The following is a 25,008-nucleotide window of genomic DNA, read 5'->3' as shown; positions in this document are numbered from 1 at the left end:
TGGTGGCTGATACATGGACACGGGACTCGTGGCACTGTGTGTGTTTGGGACATGCACAATATGGACTGTACGCCTATGATGGCCTAGTACACAAAGATCAATGTCCACACATCTCATTGGTTGATCGTGCACTGTTTATGGCATATGTGATATCATGTTGAACACCCTATCGACCCGCCACCCAAGTGAGCCCAACACACCCCCTCCACCCTCCTACCTCCCCCCCGAACACCAGTGTCCAAAGATGCTCATTGTCAGTGGGCTGTCGCTATTGCAAGCCCCCTCTGCGGGTATCAGTGGCACCCCTGCCTGTGGAGCGCAGGTTCCTCCCAGATCTACGTTGGGGGCTGCCCTGGACGGAACTTGCAACGGATGATGTGTCTGCCTGCTCACGTCCATGCATGTCCCTAAGGGTTTGCGAGAGCTCAGTGAGCACACGGCGCACTGCGGCAAGTTCGGCACATACGTCTTTGGACGTCGCATGCAGTTCCCCCCTCAGGCTCTCGGTGCTTCTCTCCATTTGGACTCTCAGGCTCTCGGTGCTACTCTCCATTTGGACTCTCAGGCTCTCGGTGCTACTCTCCATTTGGACTCTCAGGCTCTCGGTGCTACTCTCCATTTGTGCCCTTAGCGTCTCTGTACCTCTCTCCATTTCTGCCCTAAGTGTCTCAGTTGATGTTTCTATGTCTGCCTTAGTGCCCCCACATTCATAGGCATGGTCCTTGAGGAGCGTGGCCAGTTGCTGCTGTTGCACAATTAACTGGTCGAGGGACTGTTGCCTCTGCTGGGCCATGGCCATTTGCGGGGGTGTCACAGAGGGGCTGTTGTCCTCATGTTGCCTTGCCACAGGGCTTGTGGGGGATGGCCAGTCGTCGTCTTGTGGGTGCCCCTGCGTGGTATCCTCATGTTGTACGGGATGGGACAGACAGGGGGATTGGGACAGGTCATGGATGGATCTGACTTCGACATCCCCGTTTTCTGTGTCCGAGCATGCTGCCATCAATGGGGTGTTACCTATGGTGCTGCTGCCACCAGAGGCAGTGCCTTCTGTGGCATCCATTGGGGGGACCTGTGGTGGTGGTGGTGTGGGCATGCTGGCTGCTGGGGTGCCTGTTGATGTTCCCTCCTCTGTGCTGCCACCTGATTTGTGCTGCTGCCGTGTCTTGATGCGTGCAGCTGAGGTGGAGGGTCTCTGGCCGTTGGTCTTGGCCCTCTTTGCAGGTGTGCTGGTAGGGGTGTCCTGAAGCTCGTCGTTTGGATCGGACCCTGTGGTGGAGTAAAGGAGGGCGAGGGTTATTGATGGGTCTGTGGGAATTGGAATGGCATTGTATCACATGCATTGGGGTGGTACCTGAGGGTGATTTGGGTCGGGGCCTTGGAGGTGCTTTCATTTGTGTGTGGAGTGAGGGTGCAGTTGTTTGGCAGCCTGCAGTTAGGGTGTGCCTGCTGCACGTGTAGTGCGTGTTTTAGGGGTTTTTAATTATTTATGTATTTATTGTGGGTTTTAACGTGCGCTATCAGGCCGATGTGTGTGGACGTTCTCCTGGACATGTGTTTCTGTTGCACTATGTGGACGCATGGTACTTCACATGGATGGACTGTGTGGATTTGGCATTGTTTTATTTGGCCCACCTACCTGAATCTTCGGATGTCTGCACTCCTTTCTCCATCCCTCCGACTCCCTCTATGCTCTCCATTCCGATGGTGGAGGCACAGATTTCTTCCCAGGGGGTCAACTTGATGGGTGATTCAGGACCTCCCCCGGTGGCTGTGGCAATGTTGCGGTTGGCAGAGAGTATGCTGCGGACGCATATCCGCAGGTCGTCCCATCGCTTGCGGCATTGCTGTGGGGTGCGGGGTGCGGTCCCCACCGCACTTACCCGCTGTGCCACCAGAGCCCATATGGCCTTCTTGTTTGCAAGTGCCGTTCTGGTCATTTGCGTGGAGAAGACGACGGCAGCATTCTCCTGGAGGGTCTCTGTTAGCACGGTGAGTTCCTCACGGGAGAAGTGGACCTGCCGCTTGCGGTCGCACGCTTTCTTCGCTACTTTTCCCATTTTTCTTGGTTTCGCTAGGGTGGATGACGGGTTGGGGTGTGTTTCAGGGTAGTGATTTTAGTGGTTGTGTGGTTTTAGTGGTTTTATAGGTGTACGGCGGGATGTTTCCCGTTCCGGGCCCATGTTTTTACTTCCGTTTCCGTATATTTCCGGTCACCGTACTTTCCGGTAGGCGCACACTGCGGTGACCGCTAAGAGGGGTGGCGGTATTGCACCTAGGGCGCCGTACGGCGGCGGTGTGGGCCGTTTTGGGGTCATTTCCGCCATCGCGGACTTTGCACTTCCGCCATGGCGTGGTGCTCGTGCCCGATGGGTCGGAATGGGCCGCACTTTGCTCCTTCGTGCAATGGCGGAAACGCTATTTACGCTGTGGCGGTCCGGTCAGTCACTTTCCGCCAGGGTCGTAATGAGGGCCATGGTGTACAGCGGTGAGGTGGGCTGGATATTATTAGTGGTCATTGTTCTTTATCCAATGGATATGGTTGCGTCTGAAATGTGTGTAGATTTGGTGTGTCCTTAGGGAGGGTGGTAGGGAGTTCCAGTGTTGGGCAGCTTTCACCTGGAAGCTGTTGTCACCCGTTTTGGTACGTTTGAACCTGGGGACTGTGAGCAGGTTTGTGTTGGAAGTTCTGGTTGGTCTATTAGAGGTGTATTTGCTTATTCTATCGACTAGGTAGCGGGGGCAGCGTTGTTGAGGCATTTGTGTGTTAGTGGGGCTACTTTGAGCAAGATTTTATCCGTGGTGTTGAGCCAGTTATGGGTTCTCCTAGTGTTAGAGATGTGTTCTCTCTTAGGGATGCTGAGCGCTGCTCTGAGAGCGTTGTTTCGTAGCGTCTGTATTTTGTTAATTACCTGCTTGCTATCTCCTACGTAGAGGGCATTACAGTAGTCCAGTTTTGATAATATAAGGGCTCTGGCTAACGTAATGCCGCTCTGGGTGGATAAGAAGGGTTTGGCTGCTCTTATAAGCTTACGCATGTAGGCCGTGGAGGATGCCATAGAGCTAACCTGTTTCTGGAAGGAGAGGGAGGAGTCGATGTATATTCCTAAAGTTTTCACTTCTTTGGCTACCTTGATCGGGTTCCCGTCTATAATGAAGCTGGTGTAGTTGTGGTCCAATTTGGTTAGGTTGGATGTGGAACCAAGGATGATGAGTTCAGTCTTGTCATCATTCAGGCATAGACTGTGAGAAGCCATCCATGCCTGGATGATGAGGTACACCTTGTTCCCCAAGGCCAAATCATGGTTGCAATCTCCCGTCAACGGGATGAGGATCTGTGTATCATCAGCGTAGTTAGTGTAGGTGATACCCAGACCATCTAGATCATCAAACAGGGGCTTTAATACCACTTACTATGTGTAACCACACCCCCTTTTCAGCCTTGCTACAAATTTGGAATGTGCGCGCACCAGCACGTGCGCACTGAGGCAAGGAGAGACAAGGACCACTTTGCCACTTCGCCACAGCGTTGTGTGCTCCTGTGACTTTCTGTTAGTCCCATTGCCCTTCTGCCTAGTAGTGATTAACTCTGGTGTCTTGGTCTGCTTTGGTTTTTGCTCCTTCAGACACCAATAGATGATTCACTTTGTATGCCGACATGCTTCTACACACTAAAACAAACATGCTGGTGTCTGTAACAATGCTGTAGAATATGTGCGCGGCCGTGGGTGATCGAAACATCGTGAGATGTACATCGCATAAGGTAATTGTACTCACCCCCGCTGCTCCTATTCGTCCGCAGCATTTAAATGGTGACATTTGTAATTTTTTTTCTGACAAATCTGGTCGAGATTTGCCAAACATCACCAAAGTAAGGCAATCTCATGGCGTCTGCAATCTATGTCCTGAAGCAGTTAATATGCCCAGCGCCATGTGTAAACCGGTTAGTCTGTCTCGCGCAGACTCCAAATCCCTATCTCTACCAGTATCAGATGAAACCTTGTTAGGAACCACCTTGACACTTCCTCGAGTAAACCCTCTGAATTTCCCACACAGGGTGTAGTGGATGAGAGTCCCATTACTATTTATTTCATTCCAAACATTTCAATCCACGCGAGTGATAGTGAGTTGTCCGGTAATCTGGAAATTATATCTACCTCCACTCTAGGTTCGTATAGTTCGAGGGACATTACAGCTCTTTTAATGTCCTATGTTTAGCCCACGCCGCGTAAGTGAGCACTATTACAGGAACCATCAAAATATCCTGTGCAACAGTCAATGCTCGAAATAACCTTGGCAGCGGTTAACTTAACCATATCCAGTTTATTTAAACTTTTTGAATCTCTGGATGCTAAGATCACGTTACAGACGTAACAAATACAGCAGATTCATGACTGGATCGCTGATGGAATAAAGACAAAAGAGAACAAAGTTGGTGTAACACTCTGTCTCCCCATTTCTAACCCTCACCCAACTCATATGAACAGCGTACCTATATCTTCATTTATGATGACTCCTGTGGTCCCCTTATTTGATCATGTTATTTGCTTAGGCAAGGATTCAAGCGATAAAGGGGCAGGGGGGTCAGAGAAGCAAAGGAGTGATTCTTGAATAAGTGTAGAAAAGAACACACAAGACAATGTAACAATTCCTTCTACGGCGGAACCTTTTAACATTTTTCTAGACAGAAATGCACAAATAAAAAAGGCTCCTGCTTAGAAATCTAAAATTCCTCTTACTGGAGAGCATAAACAGAGACTAATCAAAAATATAATTCAGCTTTCGAATACAAGGTCAAAAAACCTGCTATTAAGCAAACAAAGATGGTCAGATTTCAGTCAACTCAAAATGCAAAACAATTAGAAAAGTCAAAGACAGTCAGAGTCTCAGCAAATCCGCATAATAAAGATTAAACCTTAATGTACATTCCCCTGAACGAATTAATCTCCGTAATTGAGGAGAATCGTGAATCATCTAATTCTTGTAACAACAGTAACCAAAACACTACCAATACGTGAAAAATCGACACCCCTAGAGTGAAATCTTTGACAAAAGAGCCATCTCAGACCACTAAAAAAAGGAAGCAAGGCAGGTAGACAAACATCCACATTATGAACACAGATGTAGCGACATCCGAAAAGCAGTTGATGCCTATCTTGACGCCCAATTCAAAAATAAACATCCGACCATTAACCAAGTTTCAAAAAATTTGGAGTGTCTCATAAAACCATCAAATGGCTTAGAGAAGATATTTAAACAGGATCAAATGCAGACAAATGAACATAGAACCATGTGTGCTTCCCCTCGAAGGAGTCCTCACATGATTATTCCAAGTATGGAGCCAGCAAAAACACATGACAATATCAACTCTAGTGAAAGTAACCACATGCATAAATGCTCTTTACCTAAAACTAGTCTTTTTAAAAGACTTTCTTTGATGATGAAATGTCGATCATTACCATATTCACAGTATGATTTATCTCGTGCAAGTGTTTTGAATGTATTTGCTGAAATACCAGCGTTAGAAGACCTGATCGCGGTCGATATAGATCAAGTCGAATTTCGAAGCAATGAGGACCTATCCATAGTTCGCCTTGGATCCCTTCCAAGGTCATGTTAAATGCACCATGGACATCCAAGATGGATATATTCAGACTTGGCTTTATCATTGCACAAGACCCACACTCAAATGGAAAACAGTCGCAACACACATCTGTTAAAGTGAATTGTGCTCAATGTACACACAGCATCAATTATCAGTGAATCAGGAAAAGTTTAAAGCATAACATCCACTGGTTAACATCCAAAACATATGAGTTTGGTCTCTTGGAACACTCGAGGGCATGCTCATTTACAATCTCACACAGAAAATAGCAAAATTATTTTGTTACAAGCTAAGATTGCCCAGAAAGTTAGACCTACCTCAGGGCTCTTAGTAACAGTCAAGAAAAGTGTGGGCCTGTCAATTGAATACTGGGCTGCTCCAAATAACTTCTTGCTAATGGTTAAAATTGGATTTCAAGAACACAGCATAGCCCTGATAAACATCTACAGGAACCCAGCTGGTATCAATGATGATACATTTTATTGAGCCCTTTCTCAACTTTTGGATCTAGCATTGGTCACGCCTGATATTACTTCCATTATTTTATTGGGCGACATACATTTAAACTGTCTAGAAACACCCCAGAGATCCAAAGCACATGACGTCAATAGATGGATTGAGTTCATGGTCGAAAGGAATTTAAGACTAGCCAATGGGTCTCTACCGGATGATGTTCCCCCTCAGTACACCTGGTGTTGTGGACAGTCAAGCAATATTCTTGACTGTATATATGTAGATAACCAATTGTTTAACGAAGTAGACAGCTTTAAAATAATAAAACAAAGTCATAGCGATCATCATATGCTGACTATGGCCCTCATTCCGAGTTTGGAGGTAAGGGAAAAACGATGCCTGTAAAGGAATACCGGCATCCCTTACCGCTACGGGCAATTCTGACCAACTAGAACGTTATTAACGGCACCGTAAAGTACGATGCCGTTAATAGCGGGCTCGGCACGCTCGCGACCCACAATGCCGGCATTAGCGCCATGCCGTAAACCGGAGTAGATCAGAAGTGAGGCGGACATGCAAAATAACGGCCTCATGAAGGTGGAAATAGTGCCTACCGGCATGGTGTGAATACCGGCAGCGCCGACTTGCCGTAAAGAGCCCTGACCAGTATTCCCAACTGCCACAGGTGCACACAATAAGCACAGGTGGAGGCAATGGAGTCAGGCCCAGTACAAAAGGAGCACACCCACACACCGCCACCACAGAGGAGACGCAGGAGGAGAAGGAGGGTGAGACAGGCCCAGCATGCCCCACCAGTGCAGCCACCGTTACCATGCCGGCAGCCCCCAATCATTTGCAAGCCCACAATCCCTTGCATCAGACCCACTCCCTTCAACCTAACCCCTGAGCAGATCCCCACCCTGTACCGTGTGGACCGGGACACCATCACCACTATAGTGGACCTGATACACAACGACATAGTGAGCCTCATTGAAATACGCACCACCATCCCCCCTCTACTGAAGGTAGTGTCTGTGCTCCACTTCCTTGCCACAGACACCTATAAGCACACAGTGGGGCACATGCATGGCATATCACAACCCTTATTTTCCCGGATCTTGAACCAAGTGCTGGATGCCCTCCTCAAGCACACAAGGGACTACATATCCCTACCACGGACTCCCCAGGAGATTTTTGATACAAAAGTTGCCTTCCATGCACTGGCATACAGGTGATAGTGGCTATCCCTTGAAGCTGTGGCTCCTCACCCCAGTCCGAAACCCACAGAACAGGCATGAGGAGAACTACAATCATTCCCATACCCATACACGTGTGGTCATCGAACAAACCTTTGGCCTGTTGAAGTCACGATTTCGCTGCCACAGCCGGTTGGGTGGGGCACTCGTCTACAAGCATGAGAAGGTGGCCAAGATCACCATGGCATGTGTAATGCTGCACAATATGTGCATCCGCTGGAATGTGCCCCTGCCCCCTGACATAGAACTGCTACCACCTGATGATGATGAGGGGGAGGAGGAAGATGTGGCAGGACCTCATCACGGTGCCGATGCACAGGAGGGACGTGCTGTGCAGCAGTCATTGATCGCACAATATTTCTGACACACTTGTCAGCAGAGGGTGACATAATGTTTGGACATAGGGCATTGGGTGTGGGGGTAAATGTACAGTATGCACTGTGAATGATTAAATGACACATGTGCAATGATGAATGTCCACTCAGGTCTTCTGTTTCACACAACTGGTGTATTGAATGTAACAATATTAACGTAAGTGTCAAAACCCTCCACCACCCTCACCCTTCACCCCCCTCCTACTCTCCCCACAACTCCCCCACACACCCTCATCCCCCTCACCCTCCCCCTACAACTCCCCCACACACCCTCACCTCTATCCCCCTCCCCCTACAACTCCCCCACACAAGTCCCATTGAGTCAACGATGCCTACATGAGGCTGCCATTGCATTCACTCTGCACTCCCAGAGCCAGGGGGTGGCATGTCCCATCGGCGCAGTGCATGGACCAACCGGCGGAGCGGGCTGGTTTGGGTTGAACTGCTGTAGGATGGTGTGACCTCCTGCTGAGGCGGTGGGGCGGGACAACCTGCCTGCAAGGCATCAGCAATGTGCCCTAGCACCTGCCAGAGGGCCGAGACCTCCTCGCAGAGGCAGTTGGTGTTGTCTGTGAAGGACCGGCCCAGTGCTGACAACTCTGTACGCCACTCAAGTGTGGCCTGACGGCTGTCCTCTACAAATTCCCGGATGAGTGCAGTGAGCACGTCGGCCCGCTGTGGTCCTGCGGCTGCACCTGTGGGTGTGCTGGGTATGTGGCTGGCATGCCCAGCCTGCTCATCCTCCCCAACACTGGATACTGGACTGATTGGTCCCTGGGTGTCATCATGCGCAAAATGCTCTGGGGTTAATGGTATCGCTCGTAGATACCTGGGGGGATGCAATATGGGTTGGGTTGTGGACCACATCCAATGTATCATCCTCAATGGTGCCCCAGATATCATCCTGGCTGTCTTCCACTGTGAGGGGTGTCATGGCTGCCACCTCCCCAGCCACACTGGACTCCTCTGAATGGGGTGTCTGACAGGTGTCTCCAGGCAGAACAGTGGGTGGGGGTGGGGCTAGTGTGCCCTCCACAGGCCTTGGTAGTGCAGGTGCTATGTGTCCCTGCGGTGGCTTGCTTGCTGGGACTTGGCGCCCCCTGGCTTGTCCCCTGGAAGTAGACATACGGTTGCTGTCCTCCTGGGACTTCTTACTGGGTGTGGCCTGTGCAGAGGTGGTGTCCTGCTCTCCGCTGTCATGCTCACTGCCTGTGGGGGTGGAAGAGTGGGACGGCATGAATGATATTTGGATAGGCATCATACATACATTGGGACAATTGCTCATCCACACAATTGTGGGTAATAGGCATTTGTGTTGGGAAGGGCACATCATTTCATACATGGGTGGTGAATGCAGCCATATGTCCCTGTCACTCATGTTGGCCAGGAACAGTGCTGTCTGACATGCTCACTATTTTGGTTATGCACGCTGTGTGCCTCGTGGAATTTCCTACTTTGTGTGGTATGTGTCATGTACGATATGTCCTTGCAGCAGGCATCAGCATGTGGCTCACTTGCTTCGGCATACTTTACATGGAGTGTGTGTGTGGCCGACCATGGCGTGACTCTTTGGACAGACATTGGCATTGACTTTCATCAGATTTGGCTTAGCAGTGTTTACTTTGGACACTCACCTCCATCAGCAGATGTCGTGACGCCACACTCCATTCCTCCTACGCTTTCAATCGACTCAGGGCCAATCATGCTTGCACATGTGTCCTCCCATGGGGTGAGCTTTATGGGAGAACTTGGTCCTCCTCTGGTTTCCATGGCCTGGGTGCGATTTACTGATAATATGTTGCGCACCCTTAGGCGCAGATCATCCCACCGCTTACGACAATCCTTAACCGTGCGGGGTGTGTTGCCCACTGCACTAACCTTCTGGGCAACAAGTGCCCAGATCTCTTTTTTATGCAGGACTGCCTCCCTCCTCATGTTGCTGCTGAAGACTGTGCCTCAATGCTCATGTAAAGTGTCTACAAGCATCTGCAGTTCGTCCTGGGAAAATCTCTCCTTTCGGAGGTGGGCAGATCCCTTCTTTAGAGCTTTAGGCATTCTTGGCTTGTAAGGGGTACTTTTCAGGAGATCAGCAGTCTCCCAGGGGTCCTGTGTGCTGAGGATGGAAATGGATTGTGTTTTTCAAGATGGCTGCTGTGTTCCTTCCCGTTCCTGTGGGATGACGCTATTTCCGGTTCGGCTATTTAGCGGTGACTGTAAATAGCGGTGTCCGCTGATTACGGTCTTCGCTATTTATGGCCACCGCTAATGAAGCATTGCACTATGTCGGAAGTGTAATCTGCACCTAGCTTCATGCCGCTAAGGGCTTTTTGGGAGCCTTTTGTGGCATGGCGCTAGGTACCTTACCGGCCTGGTGCAAAGCTCGTGCCCGCGAAGTCGTAATAGTCCTTTATTAGCGGACTGGTGCCAGAACAGACACGCTATTTGCAGCATGCCGGTAAGGGACGTTATTTACCTCCAAACTCAGAATGAGGGCCAATGTCATGGATATGGGAGACAGAAAACCCTTTCGATCTACCACAATGGACTCTAGAGTCCTTAATAGTCAACAATTCTGGAACTCGATTTCCCTGGTCAGAACAAAACCTACAAATGTTTAATTCTGATCTGCATGAACAATTAATGCATAAAGTTAATTCTTCCTACTTGATAGTGTTGAACAGATACAAACACAATATGACGAAAGGGCTTGCACAATGTTTTTACCTTAAACATCAATTTGATCCTGTGTTACAAAATCATAAAACAGAATACAGGTGCCCGAGAAAGGCCATTTCAAAACTCCCAAGCAGCGAGCAACAAAGACTATTTGCACAAGCCAAACGTAGATTTAGAAATTGGAGCAGAGGTAGAGTAGCTCTGGGATAGCTCTAGGATAGCGAGAATATGCTACACCCATTAAAGAGCAAAAACACAGCACAAACGTGGACCCTGATTAATGACACAGAATACAATAGACAAAACAGCTGCCAAATTAATGGGGTAATGGAATGGCAATGGTTAAACCATTTCACTGGGTTATATGCCGATTCTGAATTTGATGGTGATTGTTAGACAAGATTTAATAATTAAATCTAGTCGATTGAGAGCAGTTGGTCCAGAAGGCCTGAGCAACAGCATGTTCAAAGCTCACCCAAAACACAGGGCCCTGATCCTGGAACTAATGTTTAAAATGATCGTACTAAATCGAAATATACCAACTTCGTGGTGTAAACCGATAATAGTACCGATCTATGAAAAAGGCGATCGTTCTATACCTTATAATTACAGGCCAATAGCGTTATTAGACGCTCCTGGAAAGATCTTCACGCGTATTGTTTTAAGAGACTTTAATGCATTGACTGAATCGTGCCAAAAACGTGATCCAAATTAGACTGGCTTTCTAGCCGGCATGTGAACAGCAATTAACCTTTTGACCTTAAGTGCAATAAAAACTGAAGTGCAAGCAGATAAAAAGCCCATTTATTTTGCCTTTATAGATTTCAACTCGGCATTTGATTCAGTATCCCAAAAACGCTTAATGGCCAAGTTATCCAATGCAGGCTGCCCCGCAACCATAAGTGATATCATATTTGTGTTACATTCTAACACCTCCATACAAATTAGACTCACCTTCCATGGACTTTTGTCTACAACAATCAAGACAGCAAAAGGTCTTAAGCAGGGGTGTATTCTTGCGTCTGCTCTATTCAGCTTTTTCATTCATGACATTAATAGTGCGTTTGAATGCAGATGCAGAGACGTTCCAAAATGGAATGGACAACCTGTTGCTGCATTATTATGTGTCAATGACCTAGTCCTCATCTCTAAATCCACAATTGGACTCCAGGCTCTGCTCAACACACTCACACAATACATTGAAAAACATCAATTGAGAATAACATCTGAGAAAACAAAAATATGAATGTATTCCCCAAATACCAATTGTCGCAATAAAATGAACTGGACAATTAAGAATGCTAATATAGAGATAGTATGTGAATATACTTACTTGTGCATGAGCTTTTACATAGAACTACAGAATAAGTGTCATTAACAGCAGCTACAACAGAAAATAGTGGCAGCTGTATCGCGAACAAAAATCATGCTCAAAAGATATGGTAAATTCTCTATATCACCCGCTTGCACCTATTACACGCAGCAAAAATGCACCCCTTTCTTGCTATGTGGGATGAAAACCATGAAACACTTACCGAATTAGTTTTTTGACAAACTGGAAGCGAAATTTTGGCGACAGGTTCTCCAGCTCCCACAGTGTGTGCCATTTTCATGGGTATGTTATGAGTTGGGACTGATATCTTTGAGTGCAGTATATCATTGGCGCTTATGCGCCCTATTCAGAAAGTGTCTCATGTCAAATAACACTAGAACTCTTTTAACCACAGTCTCTGTATACATGTTCAGTTCCAATCATATGTTCCCTAAAGATTGGACAAAAACTATCTGCAGTCTATTAGCCATGGCAGACATCACTATAAATCTTCTTCTCTCAAACCCAGATAGGGCAAAGCAAAAATTGTATCTAACAGATTGGATAGAGACCAAAAGACTTTGCCTACAGTACAAAAACTGTAATTACACCTGTTTTATTAACAAACGGTTTTGAATAATGACACCATATCTGGTCAAAAGTTAATCACCTGCTATTAGATCTGCAATCATGAGCGCAAGATTTAATTTATGGTCCACTCGACCAGTATTAGCTGATCGAAGAATCATAAAAGTCAGCGAGAACATTTGTTGTTTTTGTCATGACCAATCCACACAATAAATGTTATACCATCTAATCATACAATGTCCTAGTTTGGTGTCCATTAGGAAGATCTATTTTGCCAATTACTATCAATATCTTTGTGATGTGATGCCAGATTTGAAGTGGCAGATTATAGTCGCTGCTCGGTCTAAGGGCATCAATATAGCCACTGTGAATTTTTTGTCTGCTCTTGAACTACAAAAGATAGACGATGTATAATTGGATATAGTAACATCAATAAGTTAAATATGCAGCCATGGATGATTGTGTCTTGAAGTCATGAACATGTCTATGTATATTATCTGTTAGATCATATGGGCAAAGTTTAAATTATTAAACATGGCAGACTTTGAACTCTCGCTGTCTTCTGCATTATGAAATGTGAGAAATGAATTGAATTTCAAAACATGACTAATCTTTTGTTTTAGTCACATTGAGAGAATAACTTGACCAAACAGACTAATTTTGTATGTAAATTTTCTTTTTTCTTCTTTTTTTATCCTTTTCTTCTTTTTCTTTATATGAATGTAAATTGTAAACCAAATTGTATATGATTATAAATATTTACAGTATGCAAAGACAAGAATTTGTATATTTTTATTCTCATGTATTTTTTAAGTTGTTGTAGCCCATATTGAAAGGTTGAATAATTGACCTAAATCAATACAAACAAATTAAAAAAGGAAAAATAATCCACCAGTAAAAGCAAAATGTTATGGGGTTGACCCAGGTCAGGAGGATTTATCATTACTAACTGAAAACCTTGCCTAACAATCACCATCTCAAATTCCAACGTCTCGTCATCCCCTTCTTCGAGTGCCATCAAATGCCATCACTTAACCCCCCTTTTGCTTACTGGTTCTTATGCTTGTCATTGTCTAGTTACAGTCCCCTCTCCCCTCAGATGCCTTTTTAAAAAGCCTAAGGCTGAATCCTATTATCAGGGGTTAATGCACCTACTGTAGACATCTGTGTACACCTGAAAATCATACCTTTCATTGTGTCTCATGCCTGCAGGAGGTGGATGCAGTTGATTTGAAATAGTGGACTAGTATTGACACACACACACGCAGACACACACACACACACACAATTGGGCTGCATAATACTACAATCTGTGTGGAAAAACAACATGTGCCGATACTCTGATTTTCTGATATATTGGGGTATTCTTTGGGTGCTATAATACATGTGACATTATATCTGCTCCTTGCACTGAATTCCTGTTAACACAAGCTGTGCCAAAGCCAACAACATTGACATTTTCTAGGCACTGCCATCAGGTCACAAGGCCTAGAAGGAACGTTGTTGTTATCTTTCTCCCTTGTCCCCCCCACCCCACGTGTTTGTCTTGTGGCGACTTGGACACCATTTGTTGTATAGGTACCTTACAAATATCCAATAAATAAAATAAAGTATGCCAGGTATTCACATCATGTGTAATCTCATGACCATGTAGCACTATAAGGGCAGTGCCTGGCAAATGCTTACACAAAAACCAAAACGTTTGCTTTGCCGACCTTGTTTATAGTTTGGGTTACAACTGATTGAATTTGGGTTACAACTAATATTGTTATTTTGTTTACTATGTGTGAATGGTATGGGGTGGTAATGTAGTTTGTGTGACATAGTATTTTGGTTTTAAATGAATGGAGTCAGTGTAACATGTGCAATAATTTCAGTGATTATTGCAGTGTGCACTGCATAGTACTATACATGTTTTTATATGCTATGCATTTTGCTCACTTCAGATTTATTTTTTATTTTTGCCTATATGAGTATATTGTGTGTTAACATATTTATCTTCTTAGTGTAATTACAATGTGTGATATTGATTGTATGGTTTGCATAAACTGTATATCAATCGCTTTCAATAAACTTGAATCTTGATCAGGGGAACATTCACAGTGCTTAGCCATAGGGGGGACTGAAAGGACACTCTTCATCACATGGGGAATAATATTGCAGAAATATAAACTTTAAATAAAATAAAGATTTGCAGATATTCGCCATCGCCTTTTCCAACTATATAGTGTTTAGCTCTGTCTTTCCTTTCAGCATGGGATTACTCCAATGCATCTGTTGCAATGTTTGACCAGATGGTTCTTTTCAGGTCTCTTGCTATGCCTCAGGGTTCCCGTAAGGGTTTAATTTCTACAAGGGGATATACTGCTGACCCTACATTTACAGAACTGATATCTAAGCTGTATTTGTTTTCCTTACAGGCACCACTTGGACCAGTGAAATAGTGGATTTGATTCTTAATGATGGTGATTTGGAAAAAGCCAATCGAGATCCCATCTACATGCGTGTCCCTTTCCTGGAGTTTGCGGTCCCAGGAGTTCCAACAGGTAGGTCCTGAACCTGATTGAAGACACAGTCATTCTCTGCTGATGATACTTAGAGTTTTACAAGAAATGTATCTAAGTAATTTTTCAAAACTTTGCTTAAAAATCTGGGAGACTTTTTAAAACTGTTGTTTATACTATTCTGAAGTAAACGGCAAATAATTTCTTAACAATTCTTCATACTTTCTAATATATTTGGCATCTTTTTTATAAATACTTTAGTATGAAATTCTACATAGTTGAGTGCTCTTTCTAAAGAACTCTGAAATTCTTATGAATTTATCCATCATTTAATCCATTTCTACTCATTTGTCTAAAGTCTTCCACATGCATTCTGCCAAAGAATGAGTTCATCATGCACCCTTTTTCTATAGACATGTGAGCTCATTTTTTAAAGAGTTGAATGCATTTATTTGGAACAATTCTTCACTATTTTTGTCTACAATTACTAAAGAATTCATTGCAATTTTTCTAAAGATTGCTGAAAAGAATTTTCAAGGAATTAAGCACATTTTTTAAATTAATTCTGTAAATTTTTCTAAAGAAAACTTCACAATTTTCTGACTAAATATGCATTTCCTAAGTTATTCACTCTTTCTTAAACTATTTTACAGATAAATGCTACAGACCCTTCTAAAGATTCCTTACACACATGTGATACTGATGTTTGTACACAGTTTTTATAGATTGTTAATGTTAATTTGTCTTGTAACGCTCTGGAGGGTCTGCAAAGGAAGGAGGGTTGCAGGGTTTGCTAGTTGGATTGAGAGGGAGGACAGCAAGAGAGCTTTGATTGTGCTGTTGGCAGCTTCAGTTCAGAGAAACCGATCACTGGGCGTTGGTGTGTTTTTGGTGAGAAGCCATCATGACTTGTTTACATGTCAGTGTTGTGAAGTACATGCAGTTTGTGGTGCAGTAGACGAGTGGTTGTGTTTAATTCAGAGTTTCAGGGTGTGTATGCAGAAAGGTGAGTTTTTAGTAAGGTTGTTTAGTGGCAATACATTTCCTGCACCCAACAATCCTTCCAAATGTGATACATTTCCCACCCCAAGAGTTCATTTAAGTGCAATGCCTTTCCCAGTTCAGGATTATGTCTGTTCTTTTATCTATGTCCGTTGCGTTCAGGGTGGTGATTGATGGCTTTGAGCAGCCTAGTTTTTCATCCAGGTCACTGCATTTCACGATTCACCAGTTTTTTTCCAGATTGAGGGGTTACTTTGGGGCTTGTTGGATGTTTTGATGGTATTTGGACAAAAGAACAGTATAATGAGGTGGTTGCAGCAAGATATGTGGATTTGAGGCGCTGTTGTGGTCAGATTTCTATTGGCAAAGATTGTATCTAGGGTGTGGCCCACTGTGTGCGTGGCTCCTTTCACCATGTGTCCTAGTTGTATTGTCTCAAGCTGTTTAGTTAGTGTTTTCTGAGAGGTTGCATTCTCTTCTTCGAACCATATGTCAAAGTCGCAGAGAATGATAGGGTTTGTTTAATGACCATGTTAGTGACTGCTTCTACAAACGTGTCTAGCAAGGTTGCGTCGTAGGCCAGGGGCCTATAGATGAGTTTGACTGTGAAGTTTGTTTGCAGTTCTGAAGTCACAGCAGGACAAGGAATTCACAGTTTGGGATGTTCAGCGGATCAGCTGTTCTTATTTGTAGATGTTCCACAGTCAGTTCTCCTCCTATTTTTCCTTTTCTGTTTGCTACATCCTTACCCAAAATCTGAAAAGGATAGTGCCTGCAGTACTCTGCCTGCAAATCTGCCATGCCCAGCACACATTTGAAGGATGGGTAGGTATTATACTCACATCCAGAAAACGGAAATCAAGGCTCCATCTTCTTTCTTGTACTCTCGTGAGTTTTCTGGTGTAACACTTGTTCTTGTGTGATTTTGGCTGAAAACAGAATAGTTCAAAAAGTGTTAGACATACAGTGTATTACTGAGTGATGCAAACGTCAGTACCAAAGGCCTCATGACTTATGTCCCCATAAATAACGAAAAAGGAATTCTTGGCTGCATTTTGCATCAATCCCACATTCACCAACACCCTTTATATGCCTAGGTTTATGTTCCTAAGTGTTCATTATCCTCTACACCCCGTACCTCTCCTTAGAGATGCACATTCCAACAATTAGCACTATTATATAGATTTTTATATAATGCCCCACAGTTGCTCTTCCTTCACTATTCTGATCATAAGGCTTAAAATGTCGTTTCTTACCAGATTGACCAGAACAATGGCTTGACAGACTTGTCCAGTGCTGCTGTTTCAATGGCAAAAGAGTTGGGCAGTGGAATAAAATGGTGCATGCCTGTCTTCATTGAAGGCAAAGAATCTGACTGGAATGCAGTTTGCTGCTTAGGTGACCGTAAACCACAGAGGAGGGCTGTGAGTGTTCAATGGCAACAGATCAAGACACATAACTCTGGTTGTGGAGCTGCAGGTGTTTGGCAGAGAAGAGACTGCCAGTATGCCAGGTGCTGTGTTGATGTCATAGAACACCTGCTGTGATGCAGATGGTGCCTGGCTGGTTTTAACCTAAGACACTGACTGGGTGTGTCTCATCATTGCTTGGTTGACTATGAATCAAGATGATGCTGACAGCGTGGCAGATGCTATTTTGATGACAGAACTCTAGCAGCTGGTGACTGGCTTAAAAGGGAGATGCTGCTTAGATGGGCCATCATTGCTTTATGGACTAGATATCTTGAAGAGGCAGGCAGGATAGCAAATGTTTTCATGACACAAAACTCTGTGACTTTGGTACAGTATGTTGCTGACTTGGCAAGAAGATGCTGATGGAGGCTACTCATTCCCTGGGTGTCTGGAAATATAGAGACTGGGAGTTTGGAAGATGCTTTTGGCTGTGCTGCTAGTAGTGCATGTCTGCCTTCACAGGAACACACTGATTGGATGTCTCGCTGTTGCTTGGATTGAAAATCAGTAGTAGGCTGGCAGTGAGGCAGATGCTGCCATTTTGAGGCCACACATGGCTGGCTGTAAGTCTGTATGGTTCCTTTCTTACTTGGGATTTTTCGGATTTAATGTTCCATTGTTGCTTAGCACACTGGTAAACAATACGATGCTGACAAAACTCAACAATGTTTTGATGGTATACACAGAAACTGTTGTAGTGCATCAGCGATGTAGCATGGGTGACTTTATGGTGAGAAGAGGCTGGTAGTCCAGGATGGTAGCAGATGGTTTTGAAGACTGTATGGGCTTCATTCCGAGATTGGAGGCTGCCATGGCGCTAATAGCGCCATGGCTGCCTCCAATAACGGTACAGAGTCCGCCCTCATTCAATGGGGACTTACCGGTCTAGTCGGACCTTTGCAAGACCGGAAAGTCCCCATTGAAAATACCATTCCCCATTCCCATTTGAGCCCCCATAGGGCTCAAATGGGAATGGGGAAGGTGCAAATAATGGTACTGCAATTTTCGGTACCGTTATTTGCTCCCTGGACCCTTTGCGGCTCCCGCTAAGGCCGCCTGGTAAAACCAGGCAGCCTTAGCGGGACCCGCAAAGGGACCTCGGAATAGGGTGCAAAGGGATCACCGGCGCCGGTGTCCTTACCGGTGCCGGTAATCCCTTAGCGCCAGCCTCGGAATGAGGCCCAATGTGGTGCTGATTAGGTCTGCGTGACTTGAAAAGAAGGGCGTAACTGGAAAGTTTGCTATAAACTAGCACAGTGTCAAAGAAGATAATGGTTCCTCTTTTCAGAGGATACCTCCTGTGCCGCAAGTTAGCAAATCACTAAGGGCCTCATTACACGTTAGGCGGTAAGGGTTTACCGGTACCGGTAATGGCACCGGTACCGGTAAACCCTTACCGCCTTACTACGAGTTGCCTTTGCAGGACCCGACCTTAACGGCTGGTTTTACCAGCCGTTAAAGTAGGGTGCCGCAAAGGGACCTTGGTGCTAATTACGGTACCGCAATTTGCGGTACCGTAATTAGCGCCTTCCCCATTCCCATTGAGCCCTATGGGGGCAAAAATGGGAATGGGGAAGTGCCTTGGTGAATGGGGAATTACCGCCCCCGCTCATCTTGGAGTAGGGCGGTAATTCCGCCATCCACCAAGGCGGACACGGTAAAATACCGGCGGCAACCATGGCACTAATATGGTTACCGCCTACCGTGTAATGAGGCCCAAAGTCTCTTGTCTCCACATCTATTTCGCAAATAGTTTTGAACTCTTTTCAAACAGGAGAAGAACCTCTCATTTGTTGCAGTTGTAATCGGCAACGCAAGGACCAGATTCAATAGGTTTAGGACCTCCGAAAATCCTTCTGACGATGTATGAAGATAGTACATGACAGCGGGAATACCTGCCATAGTCTTGTCAGATAAAAAGCTTCTTTCAGTGGCAACCCTGAATGCAAGTTAACGTAATTTGCTTGGGCCCCTAGGTAGTGCTCAGCAAGGACATCTGCAGGTGAGGAGTCCAAGAAATTCGTAGCACTTAGATAGAACATGTCGGCAGCCTTGATAAGTCCCATGTTATCTGTAACATGAGCATCCAACTCACTGCCAAACCTGTCTAAGGTGGAGAAAACCCTTCTTGCTTTAACCGTTCATTCAGTGACATTCTATCCTCACAGTGCTCATAATGGGCAGGTCTCTTCCCCACAGTAGAACCAACTAAGTATTCTGCTAGTTTGATGCTCAGTTGGTGCTACCTTAATGGCAAAGCTCTTCAGTTGTGTGCTTCAACTGTTTCAATAGCAAATGTATCTGCCAATCCCCTTGCATCATTGATGATTTGCATCCAATGACATTCTTATCGAAGGTTGACAAGGTCAGTTCTCGCCACTAGAATTAGTTCAATCGCCTTTGGCAAATTAAGATCCTTTCTTTGAAGTTCTTCAGATAATACATTCATCTTTTGCAGGATTGCTTCAATACTTAGCAAAGTTAGCAAAAACTCAAAGCTCTAAATATTTCGGAGAAGTCCTCTGGCGTCTGAACTAGACTGCTTGTCACGTTGTTGTGATTCTATTGCATTGAGAACAACAACAATAGTCTCAAATCGAATCTATCTTTTTAACACTAGTGTACCAATAAAACCACCTAGTGCCAGCAAGTCTTTCTAATTCGTATACTATCAGACCACTTCCTTTTTGAGGTTTTACAAAGAGTTTGTGTCGAAGGAAACTTTGCGAAAGGAACTCATAAACAGCCTGCAAAGTTGAGAAAAAATCTTTTACTGTTTGTATGCTAGTTATAGTTTGCAGTAACGCAAGGTTTCAGCGATGTGCATGACAGTGAATATAAATAGCCTGTGGAACAATTTGTTTGATTTTGGCTGCACTCCATTGAAATAGCCACTCAAAACTGATGCCCCATCATAGCATTGTGCCACACAGTTCTTCTAGTCAAGGCCAGCTTTGCGTACAGAATCATCAATGGAATGCAGCTAAACTGGAGGTATTCAACTTCTCCATGTGGTAACATCCCATGGCTTTTTCCTGAATGTTCCCATCTTTATCTACACACCGGATCACAAACCTCAGATGCTCTTTATGTGAAATGTCTTTGGTTTCATCAATCAAAACTGCAAAGTTCTTTCTCACTGTCCCAACAATATTCTCACATACAAGATTTGCCACAACTGAGATCATGTCAGTTTGATACTCGGCAGATGTGTAGTGCCCATATTTTATACCCATTTTGACTTTATGAAGTTCATTATTATCAGACAGCAAATGCAATATTTCTATGAAGTTCCCCTTTTTGTGGGAATGTTTCGATTCTTCTATGGACCAGAAGGCAAGCCCTTGATGACCCAAGAAACATACAACCTTTAGGAACTGCAGCACAAATTTACGATTCTCTTCAATCTCTTGGTCTCTGACCTTTTCTAGCATGGAAACAATGGACTGTTGAGGGTCTGTAGTCTGTTGTACACGCTTAAAGTTTGTCCAAGCTACAACCAAAGATTTATGCTGCCCAGATGCTGAATGTTTCTTTAAACCACAACCTATCTTTTTCCATTTACTGAAGCCAATGTCAACAAATTGAACATTTCCATGCACACGCCCCCCTGCTCCGGAAGTAGAACCAAAATGTCTGCATGCAAAGCAGTATACTTTATCTTTCAGAACTGAACACTCGAGCCAAGGCTATGTTTTGTATTCTCCATTAAATTTATGAGAAGCAGTTATAGGGTATCTAAGAGGTTTCGACTGTACAGGTTCACTGTATTGATTTGGTGACAGATCATTCACCACATTGTCATCTAAGATGGAGATCTTCTCTGAATGCCCTGCTCAGCTTGAAGTATCTGCATACTCTCATCACTCTGCAACCATGAGCTGCTTGTACTCTCCCCGTGGAATGAAATGTCAGGAGAACAAGCAACAGAGGGGGGATCCTCAAACATGCCAACAAGGGAAGAACAATCCTCAATATCAGGATTGAAAGAACATTCAGCATTATCCAGGAAAGATAAAGTATTGCTTAGATCAGCATCGACCGAAACCATCACACCAATGTCTGCACCTGAACAAGACTTTAGTGTCCAGTGCGAATGAAGGAGAAGCTATGTCAGCCAATGAAGCAGGAACTCAAGGCAAAGTGTCCACATGTGAAGATCTTGGACCAATATCAGCATATGTGGATGTTGGTGCAATGTCTGCACCTGAAAAAGCATAACCGCTTCCAGCAAGAGTTAATATTCTGGCCGATGGTTGGACAATGGTTCATAGTCATTCCGTTGTAAAAAAAAAGGAACGACATACCAAAGAATCTAATAAAATGTATTGTATGCCAAAGAATCGACAGTCTATCTTTAACATGGAAAAGTGCATTTCCATCTAAACCAGTCCATCGAAAATATACATGGACTGGTTTCAATGGAAATGCACTTTTACATGTAAAAGATAGAATTGTTTGTAACGTTAAAACGTTACATGGAGCTGTCCAGTGCTGGAATTTCGGCACTGGCCAGCTCCGTGTAACGTTTTAATGTTTTATTTTGTATATTGGGGGGCTCCCCCTTCCAGTCCCCCCACACTCTAACCCCAATGTAACCCTTAATCTAACCCTAGCCCCAACCCTAACCCTAGCCCCAACCCAAACCCTAACCCTAGCCCCAACCCTAACCCTAATTTAACCCTTAATCTAACCCTAGCCCCAACCCTAACCTTAACTCTAATGTGACCCTTAATCTAACCCTAACCCCCAACCCTAACCCTAACCCTAATGTAACCCTTAATCTAACCCTAGCCCCAACCCTAATCCCTAACCCTAATCTAACCCCTAATCTAACCCTACCCCCAACCCTAACCCTCACCCCACTAATTTCGATGGATCCATTGAATTATATACAACAAAATGGCTATTCAATGCAATGGAATTTCATTTCCTATAATTAGATGCTTTGGTATTAGATGCTTTGGTGTTCGATGGATTGACCAGATACCTGGACAACATGTACAGCTGTGCTTCAACTGCCACTCGAGGTATCATCAGAAGACCTCTTTTGCTTGCTTGAACCATAGTCTGTTGCAGTGTCAGATCCTCTTGGAAATAATAGATCAATTATTGACCTCTGTTTTGGATCCTTGGGTTTTCCTGTAGGTGTAGACTTGTTCTTACTTTTAATACTGCTAAATCAGAAGCAATTCAAGCAAATGAAGGATTCCTGGGTGTCTTCACTTTGCCATCCTGGTTGGAACCCATGAGAACAAAGACGAAAACCAATGTTCATCTTCAGTTTCATCTACTTCTTTGACCCTTTTTGTATGCAGGGTCAACAGCATAGTTATTGCTTCTATCAAGGTTCCATTTTCTCCATCATGGGCAGGTTGTAACCACAGCAAGAAGGCCCGATCTTGGCACACACGCCTCCTTCTATTGCTGTAATCAAGTCCAGGACATACATGTTCTGGAGAGTCTTAAGCCTGATGGCCCTCAATTCTTCTCTGATCGCATTGAAACCTTTTATTGTCATGTTAATTGCCTGTAGCAGTTCACACCTCGTGATTTGTAAACATTTGCCGTTCACTGAAGTTTGAATTCCTTGCATAAATATAGCTGTAAATATCACTGTTGTTTCACTGAACAATTTGTGCTCCTCTGGAATGTCATGGTATGCTTCTATTGAGTTTGCCGAAAAGTAGTGCTCTCTCTTCTGTCAGATGAGGATTACCAACTCAGGAACATGTATGATCACTATAGAACATATTCCTCCCAATTGTTAGTAGCTACATATAAGCTTTGGATCCAAAGGCCCACTAGTGGTCTATTAACATGACAGTTCCTCAACTCATTCCTGGAACATCAATTATTTGCTTACATCCTTTATTTTCTCCATCTGTTGTCAGTCCCCTGTTTCTCAAACACAGTGCTGCATTCTTCATTGGTGTTATGGACAGAGGTCCTCCTTCATTTTCAACCCATGTTTATAATTTTGAATACTTAGCCCATTCCTTTGGGCATTCATCATTCTCTATTTGCACTAAATGTACTGGTGCTACTATTAATAAGTGTGTACTGCATGCTAACATTACGTCTTCTCATCCTGTACTGGTGGCAACTCGGCCATATAGCAATAGCTGATGCTTCTCCCAGCATTCTGGCATTCCTGGTGTTTCCCATACATCTCCATAAGCCAGTCTCTTTTGTTCAACCGTCCTTATAGGTTCTCCAGTCATACCACCGAATGAATATATAAGCATTTTAATTTTCTAATCTAATTCTTTTTCCAAGTTTCTTCATTGTTCTGTAACCATTTTCATATGCAATATTTCTTTTCACATCCATCGTAGGGTTGGCCATCTTTCTTCAAATTGTCCTTTTGTGCATGCTTCTAGATGGCTGAGACACTTCGCATCATGGATATGTATTTCTCTTGTAATTAATGTTCTGACGGCGCTCATGGCATAAGGGATGAGAGAACATGCATAACAGCTCTCATCTGACAATCTCCTCCCCACTTCCTTCATGTGCTGGTACTACATGTTATTCTTTAAATAGGCCGAATTATCAAGGTATGAATTCATACCCTCATGATCTTCCCCAGCATCCCTCTTAAGTCAGATAATTTGTTTGGAAATCTCAGGGAAAATATCACTTGTGCTTTTGCTAGGAATTGAAATAGATGTCTCATTGCAAAATCCTCCATCGGTATTATAAAAATAATTTGCCAAAATGTTACAAGTATGAGAAAGTAAAGAGAGCACATTGTCCAAAATGTAACTACAAGAAGTATTGCAAGAATGTTCATGTTTTAAACTTTATCCTGTATAGTAACTTGTCTTCATGCTAGCAATGTGTATCTTACATAATGTAAGATTCCCATTTTCTTTAATTTAACGTGTAATTTCTGTCACTTTTTTCAACTACACATTTAGAACAAGAATTGTAATATGATTGCAATGATGATTCTTAAAATAATAGGGCTGTTTTTAGGATTTCCCAAAGATGTGACAACATCAACGTGTTGTCTCACTAAACATGGATAAGATTGGAGTATGTATATGAAAACAGCATACTGAAATGTGTGTAACATTTCAGGCTACATAAAGTGTTGTGTGCAATCTTCATGTTCTTTGTTGATCAACTGTCTATTTTAACCTAAATAGAATGTCTGTAAATGCTGCAAGGTTCAGCTACTTCCCAACAAACTTGGGAAAAACAGAAAGTTCAAATAGTTTTTTCTTTATCCGTTCTTTGTTGGGTCTTGGTTGCTGATCTGGTCTGCATACTTGGACCATCTTCTCTTGTTTCACTTTCAGCGGGGGCAGGAAGGGTCAGAACTCTACTTTGTAAAGCTTTACGTCATTCAAGTGCAGTCAGGCTATATTCATTCAAGTTTCACAGCAGTTGTAGCTACTAGGTACAGTCCCTCAAAACAGGGATTATTCCAAGTGCGTACAAAGCTCTTCACAAGCACTTGGTCCCCTGGGTACAAACTAGGTTGCTTTAGCAAGTCAATAGGATCAACTGTTTGACTGTCTTCATCAATCCTCTTCGACATTCCCTTAGATTTTTGATCTGTTGAGGAATAAAAGAAATACTAGGGGTACTATTTGTTAAATAATCATGCATCTCATCCCCTAAAGTTTTTGCTACACTATGGGCATCAGTTCTTATTCAAGTGGGAGGACCAAGGGGTACTCTCATGCAGCGTCAGTCACCAACTCATAAGGAGTCGATGATGATCTTAGCCAGGCTGACTTCTCAGAGCAAACAATGCA

General features: G+C 44.0%; 1 protein-coding gene across 1 annotated transcript in view; it reads left to right on the top strand.

Moving 5' to 3' along the window:
- The window catches only part of LOC138581043 (sulfotransferase 1 family member D1-like), a 193,292-nt gene that overhangs the window by 143,923 nt on the left and 24,361 nt on the right, over nucleotides 1-25,008 (top strand). The window contains exon 3 of the mRNA XM_069652071.1: nucleotides 14,682-14,807. Within this exon, the coding sequence (XP_069508172.1) occupies nucleotides 14,682-14,807 (126 nt within the window). The remainder of the gene's footprint in view (nucleotides 1-14,681; nucleotides 14,808-25,008) is intronic.

Source organism: Ambystoma mexicanum, chromosome 3p (assembly GCF_040938575.1).
Source record: "Ambystoma mexicanum isolate Mex_15411 chromosome 3p, UKY_AmexF1_1, whole genome shotgun sequence".
Classification (NCBI taxonomy): domain Eukaryota; kingdom Metazoa; phylum Chordata; class Amphibia; order Caudata; family Ambystomatidae; genus Ambystoma; species Ambystoma mexicanum.
Note: the sequence above shows the minus strand (reverse complement) of the source record. Positions and strands in the feature narration are given on the sequence as shown.